Source organism: Papaver somniferum, chromosome 7 (genome assembly GCF_003573695.1).
Source record: "Papaver somniferum cultivar HN1 chromosome 7, ASM357369v1, whole genome shotgun sequence".
In the NCBI taxonomy this organism is placed as follows: Eukaryota; Viridiplantae; Streptophyta; class Magnoliopsida; order Ranunculales; family Papaveraceae; genus Papaver; species Papaver somniferum.
Window position 1 is genome coordinate 146900306 of NC_039364.1, and position 9231 is coordinate 146909536.

At 38.7% G+C, this 9231-nt stretch overlaps 2 protein-coding genes across 3 annotated transcripts; both read left to right on the top strand.

Moving 5' to 3' along the window:
• Positions 1–385: 385 nt before the first annotated feature.
• Positions 386–4173, top strand: LOC113298679 (uncharacterized protein ycf45-like). 2 transcript variants are annotated; one of them, XR_003334340.1, is made up of 10 exons: positions 386–938; positions 1083–1297; positions 1480–1630; positions 1733–1924; positions 2046–2208; positions 2306–2589; positions 2735–2911; positions 3001–3165; positions 3288–3694; positions 3862–4173. XR_003334340.1 is itself a non-coding variant. In XM_026547486.1 (9 exons), exons 1-9 carry the CDS (start codon positions 489–491, stop codon positions 3606–3608), a joined length of 2118 nt encoding a protein of 705 aa, XP_026403271.1. In that variant the 5' UTR covers positions 386–488; the 3' UTR covers positions 3609–3816. The 2 variants fall into 2 exon arrangements, 1 of the variants encoding a protein (XP_026403271.1); XM_026547486.1 differs by lacking the exon at positions 3862–4173 and having other exon boundaries at positions 3288–3816.
• Positions 4174–5087: 914 nt separating this feature from the next.
• On the top strand, positions 5088–6806 carry LOC113295343 (protein NUCLEAR FUSION DEFECTIVE 4-like). Its single transcript, XM_026543684.1, has one exon. The coding sequence runs from the start codon at positions 5103–5105 to the stop codon at positions 6804–6806; it is 1704 nt and encodes a 567-aa protein (XP_026399469.1). The 5' UTR covers positions 5088–5102.
• The last annotated feature ends 2425 nt before the right edge of the window (positions 6807–9231 follow it).

Genomic DNA, 9231 nt, shown 5'->3' on the forward strand with positions numbered 1-9231 from the left:
TCTTGCCAAAGGAAATTGAATTCTGCTCATGTGGCTAATATTCATCAAAATCACAGCTACCTCTGCCTTCAGTCGACAGAATATTCAACTGAATCACTTTCCATACTCCAAACGGCTAGTGAAGTCACGCAACCTAGATTTTCATTCTCAACATTTGTTCACCTTCTTTACCCAGCAGTACTCGAAACAATTAATCATCCAACCATCCATCATGTCAAGTATAGTTCACTCTCCATACATGTAAGTGTACACAACATAACGTCTCCCGAGCAAAGTCTCTAGTGTAAACGGCACACCCACGTGGTACAAGATTATTCAACGATCGATAACAGTTTGTATTGTTCTTCGTGTGGTTCCCACAGTTTAATCCCTACTAAAAATGATTGGGAGAACAAGGGCGGATCCCATTCGAATGTTCTGATTCTCGAATTCTCATGATATACCAACGCAATTAACAAAAGAAATCCATAATCGTAGTCGAAGCAAAGATGAGCTCTTTGAATTCCAGATTTCTTCTACTGGATTTACAGAATTCATGGAATTCCATTAACAGGATTCCAATTTCTGCAATTCTGACTTCGTCATTTCATCGAGCAGGTGATGTGCATAAAAGAATCACTTCATTACCAATTCGGTCTTCAGCTTCAATTCGTAGACCCAGTGATAGATTTTCGATTATTAATAATGAGTTTTCATCAAATTCTTCTTCTAATCAATTGGTCTCGTCATCAAATGCAAATGCTTCAGAACTTGAGTTGTTTCTTGAATTGGTTCCTAGTAGGATGAGAAAAGGTTTGTTTGAGCATAAGGAGATTGAGAAATTGATTGAAGTTGTAATGGATTTAGGGAGGAAACCAATTGCTAGGTTTCCAACTGGAGATTGGGTTATCTCTAAAGATCCAGTTAAGCTGGAGGATCTACAACATGCAATTTCTAAGGTAGTTGATTTGGAGTTGACTTTATATTGTTTTCATTTCTAAGTAGAGACAAAATTAGAGCATTTTAAATGAATTAATCGGATAAAAAACAGAAGAAAGGTGGATTTTTTTTATATATATATAAAGGTACTTGCTTTTCTTTAGGTTGGTGATTTTTCGGATGACAACCGTTCTGGTATTGATCGTTCTTTACACCGAATTAGTGCTATCCGAAACCGTAAAATGCAAATAATTGGCCTTACTTGTCGAGTCGGAAGAGCTGTATCTGGAAGTGCAGGGATGATACGTGATTTGATTCAAGAAGGAAGATCGCTCTTGGTTATTGGCCCCCCTGGTGTTGGCAAAACAACCTTGATCAGGTAGTCAAGCTTATTTCATTTATTATTCGATAGGGTCGGTGTATGTTTTGTTGGTCCCTTGAATGAGAATCAATGCTAGTAAAATCTAGAAGAGTGTTTTAGTATTCAAATTTAGTTGCAACAAGTGTAGTCATATTTAGACTTATGTTTGAACAAGCCCTGATAAATGTTTGCTGCTGCAGGGAGATTGCGAGAACATTAGCTGATGAACACATGAAGCGGGTCGTCATTATAGATACATCGAATGAAATTGGAGGTGATGGAGATGTTCCTCATTCAGGCATAGGTCGTGCAAGGAGAATGCAAGTTCCAAATGTTAATATGCAACATAACGTAATTCTTTGTTTTTGGTCCTTCTGTTTCCACTATTTAATATCAGCAGTACCATTTTAGAATAGACTTCAACTATTTTACATTAATATTATTAATTTGCAGGTTATGATTGAGGCGGTTGAAAATCACATGCCAGAAACCATTATCATTGATGAGATAGGTACAGAACTTGAAGCATTGGCTGCCAGTACAATTGCTCAAAGAGGGGTGCAGCTGGTTGGGACAGCACATGGAATGACAATTGATAATATAGTAAAGAATCCTTCACTCCAGATGCTTGTTGGGGGTATAGAGGTGCGATGAAGTATCTTGCTTTCACTTCATTATTACTTTTCGGTTTTAGTGGTTTAGAAATATCATCAGTTAGCGAGTTGGTTTATTGATAAGTATTGTACCGAATCATATATCTGCACAGAGTGTCACTCTGGGTGATGAAGAAGCGAAGAAAAGAAAAGTGCAGAAAACTATTCTTGAAAGGAAAGGACCCCCAACCTTTACCTGTGCCCTTGAGATGGCAACGAAGACTGAATATCGTGTTCACTATCGATTAGATGCTACAGTAGATGCTATTTTAGCAGGTATTACCCGCTATCTTGATAAAGTTCGAGCTTTCCTGCTTAACCACTATTGAGTTTCTTCTTTCCTGAACTTGATAATGCTATTTTCTACAAATAGGAAAATCTCCGCTGTTTGAAGTCCGTCGCATGGATACAAAAACTACGGATCCTGTGGTCACCCCTGTGACCCATACGAAGCATGATTCAGTAGAGCCAGAGATTAGTACAACTGAAAGTAATAATACTGAAACACCATTATATGAAGTCCGTCACATGGATACTAAAACCAGAGGTCCTGTGATCTCAACTACTGAAGATGTTACAGAGTATCCTGTCCGAAGTTCCAAAAATGCTGATAGGTTCATGAGCAAGAGGTTGCCAGTATCTGTGTACACGTACAAGGTAACTGCTATGTTTTATCTTCTTTCTGCCTCGTTATCATATATATCCAGATTTTATCATATAGGGTTTTGCAGTTCCTGTTGATGTCATAAATAAAGGTGTACAGACTTTTTGTTTATATCCCCTTAAATGTTTGTGTTTTTAGATATTGGAGGCTGATCTGCTACAAGTAGCCAAAGTGATGGGGCTTGAAGATGTCATAGACGTTTCTGATGATATTGGTGTGGCAGATGCAATCCTAGCATCAAGTTCTGAACTGAAGCAAAATCCCTGGATCCGAGGTGTAGCTAAATTTCATCAGTTGCCTGTATTTGTTATCAAGGTAATTCAGTTACTTCCTTCTCAGCAACTATATCTTTTGAAGTAAATACGTTAGCAATAATTCTGAATAATTGTGCTCCTATGTTCCAGTCAAATACCATGGCCCAGATGGTCAAGGCAGTTCGCATGATTCTTGGAATGGAGTCATTTGGTTCTACATTGGATCGTCCACTCAACCATTCCACAATAGACATTGAAATTGAAGAAGATGCACCGATAAGGAAGCCTTCGTTGGAGGAGATTGATGCCTTGGAGGTGCAAATCATTTTTTTTCTCCCACTATCTATTTAACCTCCATTCTCTAATATTTGGTTACTCATTTATGTAAATACCCTGTGATTATAGACATATAAACTAATACGTCAGTTTTCTATCAGGAGGTACGACTTGCAATTGAATACATTGTGATTCCTGGTGGAGAGGCAGTTGAGCTACTTCCAAGACGTTCAGATATAATTGCTAGACAGATGGAACTAGTAGAAAGCTATCAACTAGCTGCAGAAAAATCGGGCAGCGAATCAAACCCACGGTTACAGATTCTTCCACTAAGGTTAAGCAAGAAGAAATCTGCTGTTAAATACTCTAAACCTAGTAATAGCAGTTCAAGTACAAAAAAAGAAGACACATTAGGTTATGATTCACTCAGTGGTAGCAGTCGAGGTTCAAGTGTTGCTCGGCTACCCCTTCTACCCGAGTAACTAATAAATCACACAGTACAAAACAGAAAAATGTACATCAACTATTGGTTGATTCGTGTATTATTTCATGTACAGTCATGTAAAAGGTAAACAAAAAAATGTTTATATTTTCTTTTTCAAAATACTTTTACGCAATTCATCTTCTGCTCTGTAAATGTTATTTGTAACCTGTAATTGAAATAAAGCTGATTATCTTTTTCTCTTTGAATCGAATGTATAAGCTGATCCTAATTATCATTTTGCTCTTTTCCAGTTCAGTTTTCCAGCTTCATTCATGAGCTATTGCTGCTTGGTCGGCCATGTTTCAATCGGTTTGTGTTTTGGGCTTTGCTGTCTCTCTGTTTCTAGTGGCTTTTTGTGACCCTTAGTTTGCGCGATTGCTTATAGTTGGACTATGATGCAGTTAGACTGTTAAGAGTCATGAAGTAAACCTCTGGCTCTGAGTCGTTTTCCACCCTCCAGCTTTATATAAGTCTTCACAGCTAAGACACAAAAACTTCAGTATATCTGCATTTGATGACGAGAAAAGAAAGATCTTTATAGACGTCACTACTGTTTTCTTCTTTGTTACTCACAAACCCCGATTTGGAATTGTCCAAGCTTCAATATTTTGAAGTCGACACCGTATTTTAAAGGTTTAAAATCACTTCAGTTATAGAAATATTACAAGTTTGAAATTCACGTAATCTATAGAGAAATAGAAGAAGACACATTGATGCATGATTAAGACGGACCTATGTTTTATGTACATTAAAGGAATACGTGTATGTCTGATTACAAAGGCGATTAAGAAATTTTAATGCATGAACTTAGAAAGCTCCCCTTAAAGTCCAGTAATGCATACACTGAAAAAATTGACACACTGGTTTTAAAAAGCTAATACTCACTCTATTCTCCGGATGTGCAAATCAATCAGTAGATTATCCCAGAAAAATGTATTATACTGCATTTTGTTTTCGTGTTCTCTATTAGCAAATGGGAAAGAAACTGTTTTGGTCTTCAGCGATGCGCCTAGTGCAACCTGAGGATTAGCCAAGACTCGTAACCTTACAACCTCAGACTGCAGGTAAGCAGCGATACGCCTAGCGCAACCAGACAATTAGCTAACAAAATGAAATTCTTTTTTGTAAAGTTAAATTTCTTCACAATCCTGGATAGCCATCCAAACAGTCCCTACCAAGAAGTAGTCGAACTGTCTACAAAGTAGTCCAAGTCAAATTACTTTCTCTATATAAAATCCATACAATCCCACAACCATATTCAACACCAAAATATTATCATAACCATAGATTCGGAACTATCGCATAGTTTTTAAAAGCTTCTCATTTCTACAAAAACACCAAAATCAAAAACCAGAATTTTATCTAGTGTGTGTTCTAGAGAAAGAAAATGGCGGTAGCCATGAACTCTAGTAATGGTAAAGGAGATATATTGCAACTGGCATGGCAAGTTTACCGTGGTCGTTGGTTCATGGTATTCGCGTCCTTCTTAATCATGGCCGCAGCAGGAGCAACTTATATGTTTGGTTTATACTCAAATGATATCAAGAGAAACCTTGGTTATGATCAGACGACACTAAATTTATTAAGTTTTTTTAAGGATTTAGGTGCAAATGTTGGAGTACTATCTGGTTTAATCAACGAAGTAACACCTCCATGGGTAGTTTTATCTATTGGCGCTGGTATGAACTTTGCTGGTTATTTCATGATATGGCTAGCGGTAACTGGCCGAATAGCGAAACCAGAAGTTTGGCAAATGTGTCTTTACATTTGTATGGGTGCTAATTCACAAGCATTTGCTAATACTGGTTCACTAGTGACTTGTGTTAAAAATTTCCCTGAGAGTAGAGGAGTTGTTTTAGGCTTGTTAAAAGGTTATATGGGTCTAAGTGGTGCTATTATAAGTCAACTTTATCATGCACTTTATGGTGAAGATTCAACGGGTTTGATTCTACTTATTGCTGCTCTTCCTGCCGTTATTTCCATGTTGTCCGTTCATACTATTCGGATTATGAAAGTTATTCGACAAGCTAATGAGTTGAAAGTGTTTTATAATTTCCTTTACATATCATTGGGACTTGCTGGATTTTTAATGGTTATTATCATCATTCAGAAAACAGTTCCTGGTTTTAATAGGGCCGAGTATGGTGTTAGTTCAGCTGTCGTTGTACTCTTTCTATTTGCGCCACTTGTTGTTGTCATTAAACAGGAAATTCAGCTAAGAAAGAGTAAAAATCAGCAAGAAATATCAAACACTTATGAAGATCATCAAATTACAAAAGTAACTATTGAACTTCCACCGAGTTCTCAACCAGAACCAGAGCCAAGTTTACCCGTTCCATCACAAGTCAAGGAAAAGTCGTGTTTCTCGACGATGTTTGAGCCACCCAACAGAGGTGAAGACTACACTATCCTACAAGCACTCTTTAGTATCGATATGTTGATACTGTTTCTGGCTTCCATATGTGGTGTTGGTGGGACGTTAACAGCAATTGATAACTTGGGCCAGATAGGTTCTTCATTGGGTTATTCTCCTACTGGTATCAGCACTTTCGTGTCACTGGTGAGTATATGGAATTATTTCGGCAGAGTTTTTTCTGGATTCGTTTCTGAGATTCTCTTAAGAAAATATGGATTCCCTCGACCTTTGATGCTCTCAATCATAATGTTGTTTTCTTGCGTGGGTCATCTGTTGATTGCTTTCGCTTTCCCGGGTTCTGTTTACATCGCCTCCGTGATTATTGGATTCTGCTTTGGAGCTCAATGGCCACTAATGTTTGCTATCATCTCTGAAATTTTTGGTCTCAAATATTATTCTACTCTATCCAATTTTGGGTCTGTTGCTAGTCCTATTGGAGCCTATTTACTAAACGTTAGTGTGACGGGGCATCTTTATGACGAAGAAGCTAAAAGACAAATGAAAGCTTCAGGGCTCCAAACTCCATCCGATGGAGGAAAAGATTTGCCATGCCATGGTGTTCAATGTTTTAGACTATCATTCATTATGATTACGGCTGCAACGATTTTTGGAACTTTAATCTCATTGATTTTAGTTTGGAGGACAAGAGCATTCTATAAGAGTGATATTTACAAGAAGTTCCGAGAAGCTTCAGAGCTGGTCGAGACTCAAAATATAACTGTATCCAGAGATGGCCAACAACCAACGTTAAGAGATGACGAGAAATTTACAAACAACTAGAACAACGCTGCCTCAGATTATAGATTGAAGAATGAGAAGTGAGCAACAAGTAGTAGTGGATTAGTATACGAAACCGGGGTAAATCATTCATTAGCTAGATTATCCCAGAAATATAAATGTATGGTATACTGCGCTTGTTTTCTGTGTTCTTTATTAGCAAAACGGGTAAGAAACTATTTGGGTGTCATATGTAGCTATTACTTATGATGGTCGTTGTTGATGGAAATGTGGTGAAGTACTATTCGAAACAAAAACAAAATGGAAATGTTGCTTAACAAGAACTTCTTCCTTTTTCATTGATGTATACACATGATTCATCTTCCGCCACAAGTTGAAGGAAGTACACGTGAAAGACATGCAGCAGTAGGTCATCAAGATACGATGCCACGTCCCAACATCCAGGAAACCTCTATCGCCTATATCTGTTCATCTTCATGATGATCCAATGGCTCAGAATCAGGGAGCACTGAAGGAACAAGCCACCGCGAAGTACTGAAGAGCACCCAAAGATCTTCTTTATCCCATCTCAAGGCAGACCCAAGACCAACGGTGGAGATTAACTCTACAGACGAAGATGTGACAGGGGCATCAGACGTCTGTCTGACGCGTGCGGACCCTCCCAACCACCAGCATTAAATACCATAGGCATAGGGTACGTGTCAATCGATCTGTGGATGACAAAGAAGTGACCCATCGTCATCTGGCATAGCCGCTGGGGGCATCGGTTCAGAACGAGGATACCAGCGGCATCAGTACAAAGAACGAGAAGATAAGGTTGCAACTATCTCTGACAGTGGGCCCCGTGTATCAACCCTATAAATACCCCTCTCCACTAAGAGAGAGGGGGTCAAGGAATTCTTAGAAAACATAGGAGAGAGAAATAGGAAGAGTTAGTATGAACTCCATTTTCCCTTTTGGCTTCGTATTGTAGACTGAGTCATTCGACTATCTTTATAATTCCCAGATACATAGTGAAACACCAACCCCCGTGAACGTAGGCTTTAGTGCTAAACCACGTAAATCGTTGTCTCATTTATATTTCAGCACTTTACTCATTTTACTGCTTTTATTATTATACTCAGTGATATATGCTTCTTAGATATGAAATGGCACGGAATCGCACTCTATGGACTAGACAATGACGAGTCCGGAGACTCTGAGTCGATGAGTCATCGTATTTGCATCATTTCATATCTGATTTATTCACCTTAACGTTTTTATCCACAAATGCGATATTTTTTGTGTACACGTGGACCTCATCGTGATTTATGTGTTCACAATCTGGCTCTAGAAACAGGGACTCTGTCCCGGTAAAAGATTTATCTTATCCTGTGACTTTACGCACTCTTTCTGTTCCAAGCACCGTTCTTTGAAAATAACAGCGCCTGAAACAGCTTCAACAAGCATCTATTTCTTTCAACAATCAAATCTATGGGTAGATCCACTTTCATTTTTATGGGATCTACAGTTTCAAAATATTTTCAAGTGTTTATCTTTGAAAATCAAATCCATGCGTAGATCTACCTTCATTTTCATGGGATCTACGTTTTCAAAATATTTTCAAGTTTTTATCCTTGAAAATCAAATCTACGGCTAAATCCACTTTCATTTTTATGGGATCTACGCTTTCAAAATATTTTCAAGTTTTTATCTTTGAAAATCAAATCCATGCATAGATCTACCTTCATTCTTGTAAGATCTTCGTTTTCAAACTGTTATCTTTGTTATGGGATTTTCCTCACTTCATGTAAATGCTCGGCTTAGACTAACTCTAACCCAACCCACGCGGATGTCGTTTCTTCGATGGTGATTTATTTGTGCAGAAAAAAAGAAGAGGGAATCGAAGATGGAAAAAACGAAGGATATAGGAAAAACCAAAGCATCGTCAAAAGAAACACCAAGAACGACACCAGTTATGACAGGCAATAAACAAAAAGGTGAAAAGACGAAGGCTCCAAACCAGAAGCCAGATACATCGGAAATCACCTCACCAATAAACACCAATGCAATAGCAGTGGCAACGGTCAAAGCTCTGGCGGCCAAAGCCGATGCGAAAAAGAAAGCAGCAGCATGTCGTGCCCACGAATGACATGAAGGATTTGTGGACTTAACAACGCAACAACCAGCCTTCAGAATTCCACCAACAAATGAGCTGAACCAAACTCTACCAGTTATCCAGCCCTTGCTGACAGAAAACCAACCAGCGCTCCCTCGTGTCGAACTCCCTGTAACAACCACCGATCCACCTAATCCTTTGATCCAAACATTTGATGAAGATCATACTGTGGCCATTAGAGGACAAAGGCAGGTCGGAACTCCGAAACAAGGATCGAGTCATTCCCCCCAACTGATGGCGGAGCTTGAGGAATTAAAGAAAACCCAAAGGGTGTACGCGGATGCCGTAGCATTGCTAGCTCGAGAAAAC

Coding starts and splice junctions, on each gene's coding strand:
- LOC113298679 (XM_026547486.1), top strand. CDS start 489: ATGAGCTCTTTGAATTCCAGATTTCTTCTACTGGATTTACAGAATTCA. Junction 1,298..1,479: donor GGCAAAACAACCTTGATCAG/GTAGTCAAGCTT, acceptor TTGCTGCTGCAG/GGAGATTGCGAGAACATTAG. Junction 1,631..1,732: donor ATGTTAATATGCAACATAAC/GTAATTCTTTGT, acceptor ATTAATTTGCAG/GTTATGATTGAGGCGGTTGA.
- LOC113295343 (XM_026543684.1), top strand. CDS start 5,103: ATGGCCGCAGCAGGAGCAACTTATATGTTTGGTTTATACTCAAATGAT.